The sequence below is a fragment of the Pleuronectes platessa genome, chromosome 21 (genome assembly GCF_947347685.1).
Source record: "Pleuronectes platessa chromosome 21, fPlePla1.1, whole genome shotgun sequence".
NCBI classification, from domain to species: domain Eukaryota; kingdom Metazoa; phylum Chordata; class Actinopteri; order Pleuronectiformes; family Pleuronectidae; genus Pleuronectes; species Pleuronectes platessa.
This window is the reverse complement of record NC_070646.1, coordinates 1567879-1589364: the sequence shown is the minus strand read 5'-3', so window position 1 is coordinate 1589364 and position 21486 is coordinate 1567879. Positions and strand designations below refer to the sequence as shown.

At 45.2% G+C, this 21486-nt stretch overlaps 3 protein-coding genes across 3 annotated transcripts; all 3 read right to left on the bottom strand.

Annotated features, from left to right (window-relative positions):
* Positions 1 to 837: 837 nt before the first annotated feature.
* Positions 838 to 2379, bottom strand: hoxb5b (homeobox B5b). The gene is made up of 2 exons (XM_053414511.1): positions 1628 to 2379; positions 838 to 1085 (listed from the first exon to the last, which is right to left on the bottom strand). Exons 1-2 carry the CDS (start codon positions 2259 to 2261, stop codon positions 838 to 840), a joined length of 882 nt encoding a protein of 293 aa, XP_053270486.1. The 5' UTR covers positions 2262 to 2379.
* A 1058-nt stretch (positions 2380 to 3437) lies between these two features.
* Positions 3438 to 5161, bottom strand: hoxb6b (homeobox B6b). The gene is made up of 2 exons (XM_053414512.1): positions 4713 to 5161; positions 3438 to 3697 (listed from the first exon to the last, which is right to left on the bottom strand). Exons 1-2 carry the CDS (start codon positions 5158 to 5160, stop codon positions 3438 to 3440), a joined length of 708 nt encoding a protein of 235 aa, XP_053270487.1. The 5' UTR covers position 5161.
* Positions 5162 to 10087: 4926 nt separating this feature from the next.
* ttll6 (tubulin tyrosine ligase-like family, member 6) lies at positions 10088 to 20698 on the bottom strand. Its single transcript, XM_053414325.1, is given in 17 exon segments — positions 10088 to 10293; positions 10770 to 10929; positions 11783 to 11854; positions 11950 to 12204; positions 12524 to 12671; positions 13420 to 13608; positions 13715 to 13893; positions 14334 to 14559; positions 14643 to 14728; positions 14828 to 14971; positions 15055 to 15211; positions 15306 to 15436; positions 15875 to 15993; positions 16075 to 16115; positions 16359 to 16508; positions 20264 to 20451; positions 20607 to 20698. Coding segments are annotated over 15 exon segments (2262 nt in total). The 5' UTR covers position 16508; positions 20264 to 20451; positions 20607 to 20698.
* Between the last annotated feature and the right edge of the window lie 788 nt (positions 20699 to 21486).

Below are 21486 nucleotides of genomic sequence, written 5' to 3'. Positions count from 1 at the left end.
CAACGCGATGGAGGGAAACTTTTATTTTTTTTCAAGCGCTATGAGTTCACTCACAAATACAAAAAGCTCACTGGCGAGGAAACACCAGGAAAAGGAAGGAAACAGCTCACACCACCGCCACAGAAGAACCCTTTGCACTAAAAATTCATCACATTTGACAGCTCGGGTACATTTGCATTGCTCATAATTAGCTCTAAACAATAATAACAGATGCACGAAAGGTCCTAGAGCTACACATCGGCTTGTTTATGAAGGTTTATGGACGTTAAGCATCGAAAGGAGCAGTAAAAGTTACACTAAAGCGCGTTGAATGGCCTCCGGCTACATTACATTCAATGAAGAGCAGCATATGGTTTTGGGGAACTTATTCCTTTTTCCTCCTTATTTTTTTTTACTCGTATTTTGTTATTTTTTTTAACTGTACAATGGATGTTACTCCTGTTAGACCGTCAACAAGTCACAATAAAGAGCTGAAGTTTAAACACCTTCAAGAGACAGAGAGAGCAAAGAGCATGGACAAGAAATACCCCCAGTAATATTTACATCTTCTTTCACATCTAAGCTAATCATAATACGACAGTCAACTGAAAATATGGCATTTTAACACCACGGAATACTTCTTCTTCTTCTTCATCTTCGTCTTCTTCTATCACAATAACATGCTGGAAGGTGCTGCGCTTTCACAAGCTTTACAGTACTCATGGATTTCTTTTTCTTGGTTTCTCTTTTCTTTTTTTTTAATGTTTTCTTTTTAATTTTAATTCTCATTATGATTTTTTTTGTCAAATTTTTTTAAACACTTTTCCCCCGTCCCCCCACCCCCCCAAAAAAAGTTCTTCAGTTGTGGAAGGCGCTGCCTCCCGTCACGAGGCTCATGCTCTTCAGCTTATTGTCCTTCTTCCACTTCATCCTGCGGTTCTGAAACCAGATTTTGATCTGTCTTTCGGAGAGACACAGGGCGTGGGCTATCTCTATCCTCCGCCGGCGGGTGAGGTACCGATTGAAGTGAAACTCTTTCTCCAGCTCTAGCGTCTGGTACCGGGTGTACGCGGTTCGGGCCCTTTTCCCGTCAGGTCCAGTCATATCTACAATTTTACAGAAAACCCAACACAGTTAGCAACTGCACCGCACAACACACACAGACAGACACACACACACACACACACACACGCAAACGCTCGGGCCGATATTAGAATTAGTTTGGGCTCTTTTGGCTGGAGTGTGGGGATGTGGCACAGACACAGAGGGGTCGTGGGATGAGCTGGTGCAGGGGAGGTGGAGGAGGTGGAGGAGCATGCAACCAACACGACACATCACAACACTCACACGCCACGGGTGTTTACTGTCGCCTTATTATTATTATCATTATGATTTCCACATCTCGCCATCAAGCCCCTTTGCGCATTTTACGCACAATTTGAGAGAAAAGGCCCAGATGCACATTACCCCGCGCGGTGCTCCGGCTCCAGCTGCGGTTCACCCGGAGCCACCGCGAGCCCGCAGCCCCACAAAGACTCCACACACACCAGCCACACAACCACACAACCACCGCTGCGCACTCATGCAACACCGCACAGATTCATCAGCGTGACACCCGGCACAAGTTAAACATTAGGAGGGAATATACCATGGCTTATGTGCAGTTTCCTCATCCAGGGGAATATTTGTGGCGTTTGGCAATCGTTAGATGTGGGAGTGGAGGAGGTGGCGTTGGGTTCCTGGTGCTGCTGCTGCTGCTGCTGCTGCTGCTGCTGCTGCGCCCTCGGTGCCGCGCCGGAGCCACCGCCGCCGCCTCCGCCGCTGCTGTGCGCGCCCTCCTCGGTCTCGGACGCCACGGTCGGGTCCTCGATCTCCGTGAAATGAGCGTTGTTGCTTTTGTTCAGCGCGATGCCGCCCGAGGTCGCGCCCCGGTCGGACGGGGGAGAGGGGCTTTTTAGTTCCAGCGACTCCCGGCCGGCCGAGGCGCACGACGCCGGCACCGGATCCGGGGACGAGAGCGAGCAGTTGGGCGTCTGTCTGTAGCGGGCGTCCGGCCCGAATCCCCGGGCATCCTCCCGCACGGCCCCGAAGTGGCCGCCGGTGTTGGTGCGGTTCACCGTAAGGTCCATGCCATTGTAGTTGTAGCCGAAGGACCCGGAGTGCATGGTGCCAGGGTCTCTGAAGGAGCCGTTCACAGCGCCGTTAGTCCCATAATTTAGTAACTGATAGTCGGAGCCATTTGGATAGCGCCCTGAGAACGAGTTTACAAAGTAAGAGCTCATTTGCTTGGATTTTTAAAGCCTCGATTTGTAGATCTTTGTCGCTATAATCCTGTGTTTGCACGATTTATGGACGCAATCATGAATTATAAGCAATGGAGCCCTACTGTACTTTGCCAGGTATGCGGCCAAATATGGGAGAGCGTTCCGGAATCACGTGCCTTTGTTGACCAGTCGTAAATCCTCTCTGATGACTTCGAGAGGTAATTCATGCTCCATGGTTACAAATGATGACGAAATAATGGTCGTTAGGCTCCAGTCAATGGTGCCTCCCCGCTGCGCCCCGAGAGCCGTGCGTGCAGAGAGCGCCATCTTCCGGCCGGAGCCGGTAGTGCTCCGGCGGGCCGCGGGGGACTCGATCCATCATTTATGTAACGCGCGGATCGCACAGGCCACAAAAGGCTCAGGTAACATAACCGAGACTTATCTGCTGGCACTTTGACGCGCACTGTGCCAAACTGGAAATCTAATTCAATCTCTGCTCTGGGTTTATGGGAATTTATAGTTTTATGATCTCAAAATCCCCCAGAACAATGAAATACTGACACTAACAATAAACCAGCTTCTTATTAATATAATATCATATATATATAATAAGTCGTTTTTTCTTGATTATAAAGACAACACAAGATTCTCCAATATACATCAAAAAGCCTTTATTTCTATGTACAATTTCCTAAAGAAAATATTGCACACGATATCCAGATGTGCATTGAACACACGGTGAACAACAATAAATAACATGTCACATTTTCTCGTCTGTACAAAGTTGGTGAGTGGATGATGGCACAGCTGTAAACAACGAGACTATCATAGAGAACAACTACAGCACAAGATGCACAGTGAAGGACGAAGCGTGTTCGTGTCACGAGCAAATCAAAACAACACAATCGAACTCAGGAGGCCTGTGGTCATGAGGTAACAACATGGTCAAAAAACAAAACACTACAAATTATTTACATTTTGGCGGATTGTTGCATAGTCCTCTAAATGAAAAGACACGAGCACGAGGACAGACAGAGGAGGACCTGACTGGAACCTAATGAGGACAGTATAACCGTGCGGACACTAGCACTCCACACGTCTCTAACGGGGGTTCGCAGCTCTTCATCTACACAGAAATCACACATTTCATATTTTTTTTGTTATTTTATTGTATTTCCGTGCGCCACTGTCCCTTCAGCTCTTCTTCTCCGCCTGCTCCTCCTCCTCCTCCGGAGTCTTCGAGGGGTTCATGAGCTTGTTCTCCTTTTTCCACTTCATCCTGCGGTTCTGGAACCAGATTTTGATCTGTCTCTCCGTCAGACACAGGGCGTGGGAGATCTCTATCCGGCGCCTCCGGGTCAGGTAGCGGTTGAAGTGGAACTCCTTCTCCAGCTCCAGGGTCTGGTAGCGGGTGTAGGTCTGTCGGCCCCTGCGGCCGCTGCTGCCGAACGGGCCTGGAACAACAAGGTGGACTCATGAGTTAACGGTTCGGATGCTGGGCTCGAGTGAAAGTCCAAAGTGTGTGAGGAGAATGTACCTGAAACTGCACTCAAAATCTGTAGTGGTGTCTCTGAAAAAATACAATAAAGTGGAAATTTAGTGTACTGCAGCTCTAAACCACAGACTTATGCAAATATAATATTTTAATGTGCATAAATTAGGATATATGTATTAACTGTACTTTCTTCTAAACGCTATATATTTAAAATACTTGTATTATATTCCTATAAAAGCCTCTAATAGATACGCTTGTGTCTGAGGATGGGCCTCAGTATCTTATATTGATTTTATTTAAATATATATTCTATAATACGACTTTATTCCTCAATCATGACTTTATTGTCCTCGTGACGCCTGATAATCATCTCACTTATATTTAAAAAGCCTCTGAAAGGTGCCATTCGTGTCCATAAGGAGAATTATGATGCGTAAAAGTGGCATAAAGCTGAATTATCTCTCTGTTTATTGCTCTGTGACACGGAAGAGTCAAACTTTGTTTCACTACACAACATCTTGTGTTGTTTTCTTATTCAAAGTGAAGTAAACACTGTGTGGTTTTATTGTTTTGGACATTTAATGGCTCCAGAAAGTTGTGTTTTTTTGCGTAAATTCAGTAAAGGGCCGAGTCTGAAGATGTGTGCCATCTAAGTTTGGAGCTCGGCTGATGCAGGCCCAGTCTGTGTGTGCGTGCGTGTATGTACGTGCACGTGTGGGCGATGTGATGATGTAGTCGTCAAAGCCCTGAAGGCGCAGGAAAGATCCGTGCGCAGTGGAATTACAAACTCTGAATGTGTCTGTGATCATCTTATCTCTCCACGCGCTCGTTGGAAATGTTGAACTAAAAGTGAGTGCGTGTTGGCTGCTGACAGGTATAGATCTGGGGCTCGGCGTGCACGCTCCACGCACCTCCTGCACCGCCGGCACCTCCGGGCACCGGGGCAACAACACGGTGAAACGCGTGGCACTCACCGGCGGAGCAGGCGTTCATCCTCTGCATCCACGGGTAGATGAGAGTGGAGGACTTGTCGTCCAAGCCGCCGCCCAGGCCGACGCTCTGCTCCGCGCACTCGGCTTTGCGCTGCTGGAGCTCCTGCGTGACGAACAGCGGCTGGTCCTCGCGGCTCGAGAAGGCGCACGAACCCTCCGCGTCCTTGTAGAAAGTCCCCACCGGGTTGTAGTCGCAGGCGGATCCGCCACCGGCCCGGCCGTAGATGGCCGCGGCGCCCGTCTGCTGGTAGTAGGACGCCGGGTAAACCTTGTCCTGCATGTTGGCTGCTGCTCCATATGTGGCCGCGCTGGAGTAGTGTCTTAACGGATCCGTGTATCCCGAGGAGTAGAGCGGTATCTGACCCAGGAGAGAGTCCTGTCCTCCCGGTAGAGACACGGGAAAAGTTGAGTTAACAAAATAGGAACTCATTGGGTGGACAACGGGGTGTATATACTCCGGAGGAATATGATTTGTTGTCTTTTATAGTCCAAGTGGTTTTGCCATTACTTTATCGGAGATTTGGTTTTTGCTGAGAGGGGGGGTGGTGAGGTGCCACTGAACACGGAGGGGAAGTGCACCATCTGATCCACCTCTGGCCAATCACCGCCGTCTGCGCTTGCACTATTGCACCCATGGGGGGGCTCTTGTTGCGCGCAGGGGTCCCCGGTGAGTCGAGGCGAGGCGCACGGGTCTGCGGGTCTTTACGCGCGCATCAACACGGACGCCACGACGGGTGTAGAAATGCAAATACACAAGAAAAAGCAAACAACACACTGCGAATGTGAACTGTGCGTGAAATAACACGGGATTTGCGCAACAGCCGCGCAGTTAAACAGAAGGAGACATAAACAAGCTCTGGTTCCGCAAATGATCCCTCCCTCTATCTCTATCTGTGTCTCTCTCCCCTCACTCTCTCTCTCTCTCACACACACACTCACTCTCTCACACACGTTAACTAACACACACACACACACACACATATGCAAAGACAAGAAGAAAAACCATCGCAATGACCCCAAACACTTTGCGCATTATTTCTATTTACGCACAGATCACAGGAGAACCTGCTCCACTCTGTGTTTCCATCTCTGCCTCAAACCGTCACTTGCTCCTTTTTAAAAACAACATTATCACCGACAGACACACAACAACAACACACACCGTGTTTGTAATGCCACAACACCAAGTGTTTATCGATAATGTTGATGTTTCACTGTCTTTACAGAAGGTGCGAGCTCGACCTGGTTCAGCACCGTGTGGAGAGCAGGAGGGATCACACACCAACACACACGGACACACACATAGACAATCACACACACACACACATACACACACACCAACACACACTCACACACACACCATCATCATCGTTACCATCATCATCCATCGTGATCAAGTGGACACTAAACTCAAAAACCTGTGTAAGTACAAATATCTGATGTGAGTCTCAGTATCAGTTAATTTAATGAATCAGTGAATATTATGATGATTAGTAATTAATATTATTATAGTCATTAGTAATAACTACTGAATTCAAAGCCACTTCCTTGGAGTTCATTTTCTCATTTTCAGGATTTTCATGAACAACAACAAAGACATTTGCTTCGTGATTTCTATTTCAGATCTTTATTTTTCCATGTAGATATTTTACTATCTATTTAAATACATTTCCTCTATGAAAGTTACATTATCCAATGAAACTGAATTTAAAGAAACGAAATAAAACGCAGTATGGGTTCAAATCTTTAATTTGATGCAGTGTTCGATTGAATTAGACAGAGAAATTAATATTTGTTTGGCATCAGCTCATAAAAAATGAATAATCCTTATTTCACATTTGATAAAATTGTGCTCTGAGTAAAGTTATGCTTTATTTTAAATGATTTCGCATCAGAAAACATTTTAAAAACAGTAAAATCCTGATTATTTGGTCTCGAAGGAATAAAAGCAGCTCCGCCTCTGAACCAGGCCGCAGCTCCGCAGCCTCACGAGGATCAGATGAAGCTGAACAACTGAAACAAACATGATAGAATAAGGAACATAATAATAATAATAATAATATTTTATTAATATAAAGAACATATATCTCATGATGCGTCAAATGAGACAAAGACAAGCTGCAGAACTCCTGCAGAACCTTGATTATGAGGATTATTGCCCTTGCTATATTATTATTAAATACAAGGTCAGATATTACAGCAACTATTTGTTCAATAACAATAATAATGTAAAAAATGGGAAATAAAATAAAGACGGAAAAGCTCGATGAGGAGACAGCGCCTCGCTTTCAACATAAAAGACTCCTGACGTGGTTTTTCAGAATAAAACTGACCAAATTAGATATTGTTAAATAACATCAGATGATTTGATCAGTTTAAAATATGGATGATGTTTAATAATCTGTGTCTCAGGTGTGTTAGGCCTCGTGACCACCACCACCACCATCATCATCATCAGGCCTGGAAACCAGAAACCATCACATCCACTGGTTCCACATCAGGCCTCAGATCCACAACATCTGCATGTTTACAAGCTCTGTCTGTTTACAACATCTGTCTGTTTACAACATCTGTGTGTTCCCACTGGTTTCAGGTCGAGTCCCGCGGCTGCAGCTCCGGTCTGGTTCTACGCAGACTGAGCAGCAGCTGGTTGTGAATCGCTCGCACCTACGCAGCCCAGAGGAACACGCAGGTTTCTGGATCGTTCTGGATCAGGTCTGGTTCTCCATGTCTTTTCGTGTCCAGACAGTAAACAGCCCCAGAGCCTCAGTGACACTTCGGCCGGAGCAGAGCTGCAGCGGCGCCGGAGCTCAGCTCCTCTCCTCCGCATCACAAACACGGTGCTCTTACCTTTTGTTGATAATCCATCATGGCCGGCGTGAGGCTGCCACTCCACCCGAGCCTCCTCCCGCGTCCTCCCGGCCTCCTCTCCCCCGCACGTCCGCCACCTCGCTCAGGTGAATTCATCCATTAATCCCGCCGCCGTCCAGGAGCGAGACGCTGCCTCATTTTCACGCACACACACACACACACACAGCTACACAACGTGCGGGTACCACATCAACACGGCGCCGCGCTCAGCCTCCATCATGGAGCATTACGCACCTTTTACGCAGCCGCCACAATCAACACAAACACACACGAGTCCAGAAAAGGTTGCGTTACCAGTGTTAAGTGGATGAGCGCTGGGAAACAGCAGCTGCGATGGGACCTCATGGGAAATAAGTTCCCATTGCTGCTGGCCACATGACCGCCAGCAGCCAATCCGGGAGCCGCGCGAGTCGTAAACTTCCAAGGCAAAGTTGTAAATTTTCATAAACAGCAGCCGGTTTTGTTCTCGGGACATTCTCCCCCCCTCGCCATCTTTATTTCCTCCAGAGGCCTGAACGGTTCCTGCTGCGTGTGAGGATGTGGGAGGACTGGGGAGGACTGGGGGAGTTCTGCTGGTTCTGCTGGTTCCGCTGCAGCCTCCTGGTTCGATGTGTGGATGAACAAGGTCTGTGCGTCTTCGTATTGTTTCTCTAATCTGAACATAACATCCTCCAGACGTCGAACAATTCAAGTGGTGATCACATCAGATGATTTCATCCATAATCCTCCTCAATCCCAAACCTCCACTGTTTCATCTTCAGCTCCAATACGCACGAAATAATCTGCAAACTTCACATTTTCTTTTTGTGCTCGATTGATATGAAACCAGGATCAAACATTTCCGCTTCAAATTCAGTTCTGATCTCTGATGATCAACGAATTCCTTCAGATCGTTGGATTATTAATCATTTAGGCCTGAGGGAGAATTCACTTTAAAACATCAAACCTTTCTATTTAGATTATCAGGACAAAATTCAACTTTAATCTTGAAGCAATTTATGGAAATTAATCCTATAAAACTTCTTTCTCCTAATGAGTTTTTACTAGATGTGTATTTCCGTTCTGCTTTGTGTGAGTTGATCTTTTTTAGCGGGAGAGTTCCGACATTTATAGACGCAATAAAACCATAAATTCCTTAAATGCAACTCACTCCCTCTGCACTTTGTTTTTTCAAGACACAAAAAAACCCAAATTGGTATATTTTCAAAATGTATATTTGTGGATTTGAAACTAAAATAAAAAGGAATGAATTGAAATAAAACAACAACACGAGGATCTTTTCCATTAAATGTTTCTTTGAGATGATAACTCTTCCTAAAACCGTTATTTCCTCTCTCTGGGCCTTTCGACCTTCAGCCATGAAGCTGTTGAGATATTTCCATCATGGAAATCGTACAAATATAAAAAATAAAAAACGAAAATCTTCACTCCTCAGTAAATTTATTTAATTCAGTCTCTTGATTCTAATCGTTCGATCAGTGTAAAGTTTTATACTGTGGAAGCTTCATTAGACATCTGAGTGTTTTTGTGGCCTTTCTGTTTCTTTTCAATAATATAAGATAATATTAAGAATAAAAATAAGAATCTGGTTTTGCAGAGTTTTAAAAACATCAATATTTCATTATTTGAACATCATGTATTGTTGAGGTTTTTTTTTTTCTGTCTGTGAACATAAAGAAAACCGGAATCTGTGAAACTTTATAACTTCTGGAACTCAAAGTGAAAAGTCCTGAGATGAAACAGGAGGAAACTTATTATTAAAATATTAATTTACAACCTTGCAATAAATGAAATCAGGGAAAAGCTAAAATAAATATTTAAAAAAGGCAATGAAATCCTAAATAATGAATATAAATTTTAAAACAATTGCATTGAACTGCAATTGTTTTCCCCAGATAAAAAAAAAAAAGTACATTTTATTGATCATCTGTGCAAATAAAGTTATTTTCAATACTTGACCTCAAAATTTCACGGAGCTGGAAAGCAACAGGCCAAAACATGCTTCAGTTTAAATGAGTATTTTGAAAGAAATATAATAAAACAAACCTTATTATCTAATGTGGCCTAATAGTCAATTGCATTTCATTACATTTTACTGAAGTGATTGAAGTTCATATCAAAACCCAATAATCAGAGAATTGAGTAGATTCTGGTTCTGTTCAGAGGAAACGTGCAGATCTGAATCACACACTGTGTTAAACTGCGTTAAATGAGGCTTGTGTGCTTTTATTTTGGCACAGAAGGCAATATATTTCACATTTCGGAGCAAACACACACACACACACATAAACACACCCCCCCCCCCACACTAGTATAAAACATAAAAAAGCCATAACGTGTCCTCTGCTGTGCTGCAGGTGGTGCTGGGAGGTGGCGAGCGGAGCAAACTGCAGGAGTCCACATATGAAAGTCTGCAAACGTGACACATGCATCATTGCCACAGAGAGTTCCTGTGTCATCACAGTGGATTTAAACCTGAAGCAGCATCAGTCTGTGGCCCCTGACCGGCGCTGGCCCTTGCCGTGCCGGGGGCCCCTGGCGTGAGGGAAGCCAGGCCTCCTGACCAGCGGCGCTCTGGAGATGACCAGCAGGCTCTGCAAGGCAGCGGGGGGGTTTATGGTGGAGGCGCTGAGCCGGGGGTCGGACACGGAGCTTCTCCTGCTCTCCGGCCACAGGTCCAGAGATCTGCTGACTGACGACCCGGAAACACAGAGAGAGAGAGAGTGAAATCAAACTGGGAAGACCAAACCAGTCCAGTGGTTTTTATTAATGTGTTTAATAAAGCTGCTCTGTGGAAACTCTGCAGAGACTGTTCTATTATTAAACAGGAGGAAACAACAATGAGCTGAAATTAAAAGCGCAGACTAATTATCGAGGTGGTTTTATGTTCCTCTTTTATTGTGTTTTAATATTTCTCCTGTAGAATATTCAGAGATGTTTCTTTGCAGCTTTTTAATTTAAATGAGTACATCTTTTTTTCATAATTAAAATGCTTTTAAGTGTAGCGACATTTATTTATTTTTGAATATAGTGGAGCATAAAAAATTGCAAAGTTTATATACATTTCGAATGAAACAATAATCCAACAAACAGTCTCATGTAAAGACGTTTAGTGGTCTGAGGTGGTTTCTACCTCCTCCCAGCGTGCAGAGTGTGGAGATGTATTACCTGGCCAGTGGATCCGCTGGGTGTTGATGGTGTTGATGGTGTTGATGGTGTTGATGGTGCTGTGAGCGTCTCCCACTCGGTTGTGGCTCTCGGACTCGAGCATCGGGTCGACGGACTCGTCCGGGCCGCTCTGCTCCGCCGGGGGGGGTCTGAGCTCACGCTGTGGGTCAGGGTTCATTCCATCAGAGAAATTCAGACACTGATAATATTCATGCTTTTTATATTTACATCCATGGAGCTGCTTTGAATTAACTGTGATATATTAATATTTACAATTACAATTTAAAACCAACAATTTGATGTTTAAAAAAAAATTCTATTGCTCATAATCTCAAATGTAAAACTCAAATAATATCCGGTGGAAATGAGCGTGTTTAATGGTTCAAGTAATTTTTTATATTAGATAAAATATATATATGTATTGTCAGATTCCAGCATCAAATATGTTGCTGGACTCTGTCATTCAGAACAATACAAGACAATAATATTTAAAATACAAATATAAATGGAATTTTGTTTAAATGTTTGAACACATGATGCAAATTGATTGAAAAGCTGATTAATCCAAAATGGAAATAATCGTCAGCTGCAGCTTCATGTGTGAAAATTATTTAAATAATTAAAAAGGAAAAAAAACTAATAGAAATATTTATTTCTTCTTTTTATAAAAATGAGTTAAAGTCAGCGTATGATGATGTTTTCAAGTACGACCTGATTTCTGTGATATTTCTGTGTTTTCTTTAAATAAACCTGATCTGAAATATTATCTTCACTAAAATGAGTTTGTTGTTATTGCTGTTTGTCAGCTGGATTAATAAAATACCACAAAGCACATTTCCACGGAACTGTGACGAAGGGGGGGGGGGGGGCCCTGAGTAAGAACTCATTACATTTTGGAGGGGATCTGGATAAATGGGCAGATCCAGTTTATTTAAAAAGCTGAGATGGAGCATTAGCCTCGGTGGAGTTAAGCACCTCTAGTTTAGATTGGATTGGCGTCCCTGGTCGTGTACCTGCCGTGTGGTCTGAGGGCCGGGCGGCTGCTGCTGCTGCTTCCTCTGGGGCGACTGCATCACAGGGTCAATCTGAAATGAACAGAACCAACAGAAACAGTTCAGAGAATGAAGTGACGGTGAGGAATCCGGCTGTGAAGTGAGTTCACTCAGGGATCAGCTGGAACCTTGGTCTCCTGGCGTCTCTGCTGCCTCCTCTGCTGCTGGAGCTCTTTCCCGGCCGGGCCCTGCAGCAGCTGCCGGACCTGCTCCACCACCCCCAGGTCCTGCAGCAGTTTCTTCCTCTGGAGAAGGGCCTCGACCCGCCGCTGCTCCTCCTCCACCTCCTCCTCGTCCTGCTCCTCCACCTCCTCCTCCTCCTTCTGCTTCTCTGCTCGGAGGCGTGCAGCTTCGGGATCCTCCACCAGCCGGGACAGACGAGGCTGAAAACAAACAAAGAGCTCCGTGATTCAATTTGTTTTTATGGCCCGACTCTATATGGAGCCACGAGTATTAGGTCCCAATATATTAGCAATTACTGTCACTGAATAACATTGATGGCCGTGTTGGTTTCTCTGGTGTGGACAACGAAGCCTATTTGTAATAAAAGTTATCAGCAGCAATATTATTCTGGCTAATTTAAAATGTGGTTTCTACACATTAGCTCGTGACGCTGGGGTCAGACAGGATATGAACCATCCATCAGGGGGCAGGAGCGGTCTGCCGCCCCCTGGTGGCTCCATGTGGACACTGGATCCTCACCGGCCGTGTGAGCGGGACTCGAGCTGGTGTCTGTCGACGTCTGACCCGCTCCCCCGCTGTCTCCCCCAGCAGGTCTCTCCTCCGACCGCCCCTCTGCTCCCTCTCCTTCACCTTCTCCTCCTTCAGACGCAGCTCCTGCAGTTGTTGCCTAAAAACACACAAACACGCAAAATCAAGCAACTCTGATATGAAGTGAAAGGATTTTTTAGATGAGTTACCTCTAATCAAATCTGATCATTTGTTTATTTTTCATAGACACTATTGAAAACTCTTAATAAAAGGTTTTGAATCAAGTTATAAGCGACTATTTTCAAGTGTTTAATAACATACATAACGTTTCCAAGAATTACAACTTCTATACATCTTCTATATATTATGAAAATATAGTAATAAGATATGAAATAAAATGCCAGTTATTATATTTTCCTTTATGATGTGTTTATACAGCAGCTGTCACTTGTAGGTGATTGTCACTCGAGTTATTGTCACATTATTGTTGACAAATACATTAATAAACACTTGCGTTTTCTTGCCTGTTTTATATTCTGCCAATAAAAGTATTACTCAAACGTAACAGGTCATCATTAGAATGAATAAAGGTTTCAATAAATAGTGGATGTTGTATACGTACATACATAGATCGTGTTATTGTTGCATTGCTGAATAATACATTTTCAAAGAGCCACAATCTAATCTTTATACTTTTGGCCAGTAAATCCAAAAGTAAGAATATCCCACCATCCTCAAAACCTTACTTTCTTAAAAGTGGTGGAAAAATATCAGTATTAAACCAGATTTTTTTTAAATAATAAAAAAAGCTGCAGACAGAGTGAGTGATAACGAGGCCAGTTGTGTGTCTTGTGTTGTGTGTTGTGTGTGTTGTGTGCTGCTGGTACCTGGAGCAGTCCTCTCGGGCCTGGGACGCTGCCGTCTTCTGGAAGAGGACGTTGCTGTGTTTGAAGTACTTGTCGTATTTCTCCGATCCCTGTCGGGGGTAGATCCTCTTGAAGCCGCCCAGGTTGTCGGCCTCGTACTGCTCCATCTGCTCCACCGTGGCCGCCTGGCACTGCCGCAGCTCCTCCAGCCTGGTGGTACAACCCCCACACACACACACACACACAAACACACACAGGTTAACTGAACCTGCGAACACCCTGGATGAAGGTAAGAAGACGTCTGACGGGATCCCACCTGGCCTCTCGGGTCTGGTTCTGCTCCAGCCGCTCCTTCACCCGTCGTTTCTCCTCCTTGGTGATCTTGCGGCGGTCGCAGGCGCCGAGGTTGATGAGAACCAGGGTGTCGTACAACAAGGCGTCCTTCACCTCGCGGTCCAGCGCCGAGTCGGTGGTGAAACTCGGGGAGTGGTTCACCTGGACTCACAGAAACACATCAGACATCAATTCATCAATAATCAGTTTCCTGAAGTCACACTTTTTTCCCCTTAAAACAGATATTTACTTTAAATTCTAGTGGAGAGTTTTTAAAGATGCCAAACAGCTGAATCTGGAAATGTGAGTAAATGATGCTCAAGACATTTGCAATATTTGATGAAGCCATAAAACATAGAGATCTGCGTTTAAATATTATAAACACCATCAAGCCTCGATGGAGCAAACTGATTCAGAATATATGAGATACCGTGTGAAATGAGTTTTACAAGGGAAACGAGGGGGGGGGGGGGTGATGTTCAGGGATTAAAAAAAACACTTGAATGAATTTCCCATTCATACATTTCTGTTCCTTTCCTGCCGATAAGCAGAACAGTGAGGAGCTTGTGATCTGCACAGGATATCAAACCCAGTCCTCTCACCTCCAGCACCCAGGGCCGCAGCCGGTGATCCAGCAGCACGTCGAAGCCCAGGATCTCGAAGCACACACTGCCGTTGGTGTGGTTGGGGAAGCAGGTCTGGTAGTTGTGCTTCAGGGTGGGCTGAGCTGAGATCAGCGTCTTGATGATCACGTCCTCGATGTCGCTCCACATCTTCTCCGTGTTGCAGCTGATGGACTCCAGGTACCGGTTCAGCGTGGACAGTTTTCTACCAGAGAGAAAACAAGCAATAAATAAAACAGAACTAAAAACAGTAAAGAAACGTGAGATTTGACTTGGGGACATTTCTACCGTTTGCTGCCGGTGTCCTCGTCCCGGACGAACCTCTCACTGTTCTTGTTGATGGAGTAGTTGGTGAGATGCATGCACACGTCATCCTGAGTTACAAAGACACGGTCAGTGCAGTACACAACATCACACACACACAGTCTTTGTTACTTTATGATCATAATTGGATATTCTTCAGCGGTTCCTACCACGTTGCCTTGCTTGGGCTCGTTGTAGTGCGTGGTGCAGAAGCGAGCGAGTCCCTCCTTGAACATGAACACGCTGAACGGGTCACATGACGTCACCAGCACGTAGATACGCAGGTCGAACTTGAACCCGTCGATGATGAAAGGCTGAGGAACACAAACACACAACACATCAGAATCACAGTGTGTCCTCCAGGTGCTGCTCCACCTGCTGCCTGACCGAGCCTCACCCTGGAGATGTAGACCTGGCAGATCATGTGTTCTCCAGCTGGAACGTCTCTACTGGACTTGGTGATGAAGATGCCTTTGCCCTGGCAGCCGCTGTCTGGCTTACAGATGTACGTCCTGTGTCTCTTGGATCTGGTGTACGCTTGGAATTCGCTGTAACTGCAAAGTGCAACCGGAGGAAGGAGTTAGTGAACGGGGGGGGGGGGGAAGACGCTGGGAGGCGCAGAATGAAGCGAGGACAGAAGACACTGACTCTGCGGGGAGGCACCAGGTCCGGGGGAAGATGCCGTAGTCTTTGGGGAAGAGCTTCAACATGTGGTTCATGTTTCTTGCCAGTAGATCTTTGCGGCAGATCTCATTCATCCCGGGAAAATGGTTTATTTTCTGCAAAGACAAACAAAGCAGGCGATTGGGTTTACATGGGGAAATATTCTGTGAGCGTATGAGGACTGTGCTGCATATTTTTATGAGGAGGAAGTGGGTGTAACAAAATATACTTTATTCATAGTTAGAAGAACAGAAGAGAAGATTGGAGGACGTTGGTGTTAACTTGCTGAATAGTAGCCGCACTGAAAAACCCAATTAAACTACAAACTGTTTCCAAACGTGAATCTCTACAAACATCCATCTTCTTTTATTTCACGTGTAAACATATCAAGGATAATTAAAAAGATATGTGGAGACGTTCAGAAATGAAAGAGTCTCCCGTGATCCATCTGCAGGTAAAGAAACTGAATTACCAGACGATTATCTTACAGCGTTGGGTCCAGTTCAATTCGCCCTTTGTGATGATGGCGGCTGAGAGTGAATTAAATCGTGTACCTGGTAACACTTCATGTCCTTCACGCGGAGCAGCGTCACGGAGAAGTCCGTCCAGAACAGAGTCCAGTCCTCGCCCTCCCCCACCTCCTTCAGGCCGAACCTGCAGGCAGCTCGCCGCACTGAGACAGACGTCCAGAGCTTTTCTTTAGAAGCTTTAACAGACACTTATATTAATTCACTCCTTTGTGTCCATTACATACCACTTTCATATTTGCAGTTGGTGAGGCTGATCCACAGTCATCTGGAAGAGAAGAGAGACAAAAGGAAAAGGACAGACATCTGCTTTGCTGCGAGGTCCTACCGGCGCCTCATTACACTCGTCTTCCCTTCCCCCCCCCCCCCCCCCAAATGATGAGGACGAATGAGGAAACAAAATCTTAAGAGCCTCGAGGACAAGTTGTAAAACGGTAGCTGTCAGGGAGCCCAGCTGTTAATGGGGAATAACTGCAGAAGCCCAAATGGAGGAGAAGCAGCAGTAAAGTACCTCTTCTTGCCTTTCCTCCTCTTCTTGATGACAGGCGGCCTGACGGGGGGGCCGGCTTCACTCTGGCTCTCGCCCTCCTCTCCCTCTCCTCGCAGCTCACATTTGAGCACATCTCCGTATCGGTGTGGGCTGACCACCGGTAGACCCATCCTGCATGAGCCACAGACAGAGGCCCGGTGAGGGGGGGGTCGCAGCAGGGAAGGAGACACAGGGAATCTCCTGAGGCCGGATGCTAACCCTGAACAAGCTATTTCATTAGTTTGATATATTGTGATTATTGATGTTATTTTTTGCATTTATATTTTTAGTCACCAGACGATGGATTTCTTTAATTGCCGAAGAACAACGCAAATAGAACTGGTGCCTCAGTGGCTTTGGGTTAAGTTTACATTAAACATTACATTAAAGTAGAAACAAACTTCCTTTGGAACATAAAAGGAAAAAAACAACTTTGGAACAAGAAAAATTATCAAAGCAACATTTAATAGATTCTGTGAATTTATATTTATTTACGCGATATGAAGCACAGCCGAGCTAAAGCAGGAAGACATCGCCCTGCGACTGGAAGACTGCACAACGATCATTGTGCAGCTTTGTGCTTTGGTGGCCTTAATTGTGTCAGCAGTGTTCGTCGGATTTGCGCTGATGGTCTGAGTTGCTAAGAAATAAACAAGCAGGCAAATAACTGAAAAAGCTGCAAGGCCTCATGGGACCAAAGGATAATATTAATGACGTACAATGTGAATTGTCCAATTTCATCAAGTGCTATGAGGAAGCAGGAAATGATCACGAATCTCTCCTAAGCTTAGCGACACTCCAGGATGAACTTCAAAAACAGAAGCAGTGTTTTTCCCACATAAAGTAGTGACTCTGGAGTGGCTGATGCTCTTATTTTGAAAAGGCTAATGCTCCAACCACCAAACAATCTCAATCCTACTGTCGCTGTGTTCCCTTCCTGTGTCTGGATTGGATAAGGATGACTTCATTGAGCTGCCTGATGTTTTCACCCGAAGGTGCCGGCATGTGACCAATTTGAATGTTCCCATGAAGGAGATGTTGATCAGAGGCCATATTCGAGGGGTATTGAACTCCATGAAATTGACTCTGGAACAAACACGTCAAAGGGGCTGGTTAATATCCAGAGAGGTGGACCCTATAAGGTGAGAAACAAAGTGGGATGGGTTCTTAATGGTCCACATCGAGGTGGAAACAACAGCAGCAAACAAACTGCAGATTCAGCTGTAAGTACCAATCGAACATCAACTGCAAACATTGGGGAAATGTTGCTTTGACATTATAACCATGAATTCAGCGAGAGGTCATCAGAGGAACAGGCTGAAATGTCAAGAGAAGACGTTAAGATGCATTTAGTGCTGAGAGATGGACGTTTCTCCCTTCACCAACTGTTCAGACACAAGAGAAGCAACTGATGGGGAACAATGGAGATAAACTGGTTCTAAGGGGAATCCAGCTGATGGAGCATCCAGGGGAACGAGAGTGGACGACCTCCGTCAAACAAACGGTGGATTCATGGACCAGAGTTTCTCTGTCAGCCAGAGGAGGAAAATCTGACTTAAGAGACCTGGCAGTGGAGTTCGGTGTCAAAGACACAGAACATCCCACCGATGATCTGGTCGACTTCTTCTCAACTTGGAAGAAACTGAATAAGACTGTGGCCTGTCGGCGAGTTCCAACTTTCACCAGCTGGAGGTGCTGTGGGGCCCCTTTTCTTCTGGGGGCTCCAAAGTCCCTTGGAACGCTCCTGCATACAGTAGCAGCTCATTTGACTGTAAACAAATGCAAGAAGGTTCGATGACAAAGAGCAAATGATGCTGTTCTGTTTTCCGAAACTCACTCACTCTCTTAATGATCTGCGCTGCTCGGCCTCACAACGAAACTCAATCAAACAGAACGAAGTACAAGCTGTAAGTGAGGAATCATGTTTCCGTTTCCATTCCTCTCATCAGGCGAGTGCTCCGGCTGTCAGAGCACTGCTCACTCACCGGCAGCCGGGAGCTACTGTGGCAGGACGGATACAAATGATACCGCAGCAATATCACAGGGATTCAAGAAATAAAACACAAAACTCTCTCACTTACGTTCTATTCTATTCATAAAATAAACACTTAAAGGGGAGTCAGTGAGGTAAACAAAACGCTGACACGACTACAAATATCTGAATTGAGACTGTAGCTTTGGAAAACTACTGTCAATTAACAGCACAAGGTTTTTTAAAGATCTACTTCATTACTTTTTACTTTTTCTCACCAGCCGCAGTCTTTATATCTATTTACTTTGTGCATTGAACTCAAAAGGAATTCTGCACCTTCTTCAAACAACGCATCACACGGAACATGAGTATGAGTCATTAACCCCGCCTCCACCATGTAAGCAGATGGGACATTGGCCAAGCTGAGATGTACACTGTGAATAAATATTTCTCAAAAATGGTTTCAGTCATCTGAAGAATTTCTCATCACACTAATGTTTGTTCAAGTGTCCATGTGTCAGATGAGTTTGGTTTTAAATATCCAACATCCTTATTGACAGCTAAGACTGGCTCACGATTGGTCAAGCATGTGTATTGGCCACACCTCTCTATGGTGGCTCCACCCCCTCGATCTCTACAGCGCGGACTCTGACTCCAAATGTCTTCCTCTTCACAAGATAGCAGCGTTACTTTGGCTTTATTTCAGGACAGTGGGAGGAAGAAGAGACACATCGTCCATCTTTACTCACAGTCTGCGGTTCAAGGGATCACCAAAGTTATTAAAATTCATCATGATTTGAATCACTACATCAAAAACATCTCAAAGTTGTTGCGATATTTCTCTCTGAAGCAGGAATATGAATCTCATGATGGCACCGGAGGAGACGTCTGGGATCCTCACAGTTATTTGGATTCATGAGTGTCTCTAATAATCTACACAACATGTTTAACTGCTGTTGAGATTTTTCTGCCTGGATGAAAACGCTGCACAGGAGAAACAAGACGAGTTTAATTCCAGAAACGTGACCAATCGCCACAGCAGCGTCTCAGCTGGTCAGTCGTCCTCCTATCTGGTGTCTTGTGAGGTGAAGGTGAGGTCAAGTTGAGTCCAGGTAATGATCGTGCCAGACTACTGGTGAAGGAGGGGGGTGGGGGGGCATTAAGGAGGCACATCCCAGCAGCTCTGTGGGAGGTGACGGTGCTCGGTAACAGTATTCTGATCCAATGATCTGGATAATCCTGCCCCTGAACCGTGAGCTGTACGTTGGGCTGAGACGCCCCACTGATCCCAGACCAGATACAGTTACAGCCCCGGGAAGGATTTCTCCCAGCTCCTCCATCAGCGTGAGTCAACAACAGGCGCATGAACAACAACAACAACAAGGACTTGTTTAGATGTGATTGTAGAGATGTCGACCTTCAGGCTAAACCATGAGTCGAACTAGGATAAACCTTTAAATTCTACATAAAACATCTACAATATCATCAAAACCCCCATCAGATAATATTATTTTAATTTAACTTGACCACTTATGTCCTGTCGTACCCTGCGATAAATGCTCGTTAAGGTTCTGTCTTTGTCGAATCTGTCTGAGTTGCAAACTGAACTTTGTGGCCTTGGAAGAGGCTGCTGAGTTAAATCTAATATTTACTTTTTTCTTTATTGATATAAATGGATGCGAAAAAATATTGTAAACATGTCTGAGTGTAATTAAAAAGGTTTAAACAGCCTCCAAAAGCATCAGAAAATTGAATTAAGTCTTGTGTAGAGCAACAGAACCCCCCCTCTGTGATCTTTTACGATGATAGGGTTTATTGCAGCAGTGTTGTATTAATTAGACAGCGTTAGTTCCAGCAGCTTAAATGTTTCCTGTGAAGTCACAGTAACATTATTTGAGAAATGACAGTTCCTCACCTGCATCGTTGGGCCTACATCTGTGAGGATGAAGGTGATGAAGGTGATGAAGGTGATGAAGGTGACGGTGGCTGCCCCTCGTCCGTCGGGCTCTCGCTACAGGACTCTAGGTTCTAAGAGCCCGTTAAGAAGCTGTCACTCTCCTCGTTAGACGCACCACACAGCCACATCTCAAGCACCTGCACCATCTGCCCCCCACACACACACACACACACACACACACAAACACACACAGTAGATCAGTATGACCACGAGGATGGCTCAGTTCAGATTGACTTACACACTCAAGCAACGAGCCCGCCGGTGGATCTGGTGACCAATTAGAAGCTGCGAGGACACACACCCGATCCCTGTTGACATGATGGAGAGAGAACGAGCAGGAGACCTCAGCGGGGGGGGCGAGCGGAGACGGGTAATCCCGGATATTTGTTCCCTGAAATAAGAGAAGTGCTTTTCAACCACTGGTGTTGTTAAATTGAAATCTGTGCTGAGAAGTGTCATGGCGGCGAGTGAGCCGGCGGCACATCGGTCCTCTGGGCCAAGAGGACATGAGGCACCTTCAGCTGAAGCTCCCGATGAAGACCACTCAAACAGTCAGTGAAGAAGAGCAGAGAGACCAGAAGAGGACTGTGGAACACGGAAGGATTACACAAACCTGGTTTCTAGATTAATGAACCAATCAACATTAATTAAGCATTAGCTGACATCCTACACTCGTATCAACCTTTAGTCCTCGTGCTTTAAAGATCAGAGGCTCCCAGCACGTCACCTCGTGCCTGTGTATTTAATCTGTGTGTGACAGAGAGCGAGTACACACCGGCTACACAAGCTCTCTAACAGTAACAGTGAGGGGAAATTATAATGTAATGTGACAGCGGTGTCTTTTTATGCCCTGATATTAAAGGAGGGGAGGGAAGTTGTGTGATAAAAATAAAGAAAAGCTCAGGTTATTAAATAAGCAAGGCAGTGTTGTGATATGAAACTGTGAAGCTGCAGGTGAATGATATTACTGTCTCCACTGTACATAAAGTAGATTAATACCATATGAACACAGTACACTGACATCTTGTGCTGGGTGGTCTACAAACATTGACAAAAGAACCATTGCCAACCACGACTGGCCAGTGTGTTATAACCAGTATGTGACCATAATAAAACCTAAAAGCTCTCTGACTCTCAAGAGTAACAAAATAAAGCACAACACAAATCATAAGAAATATTAC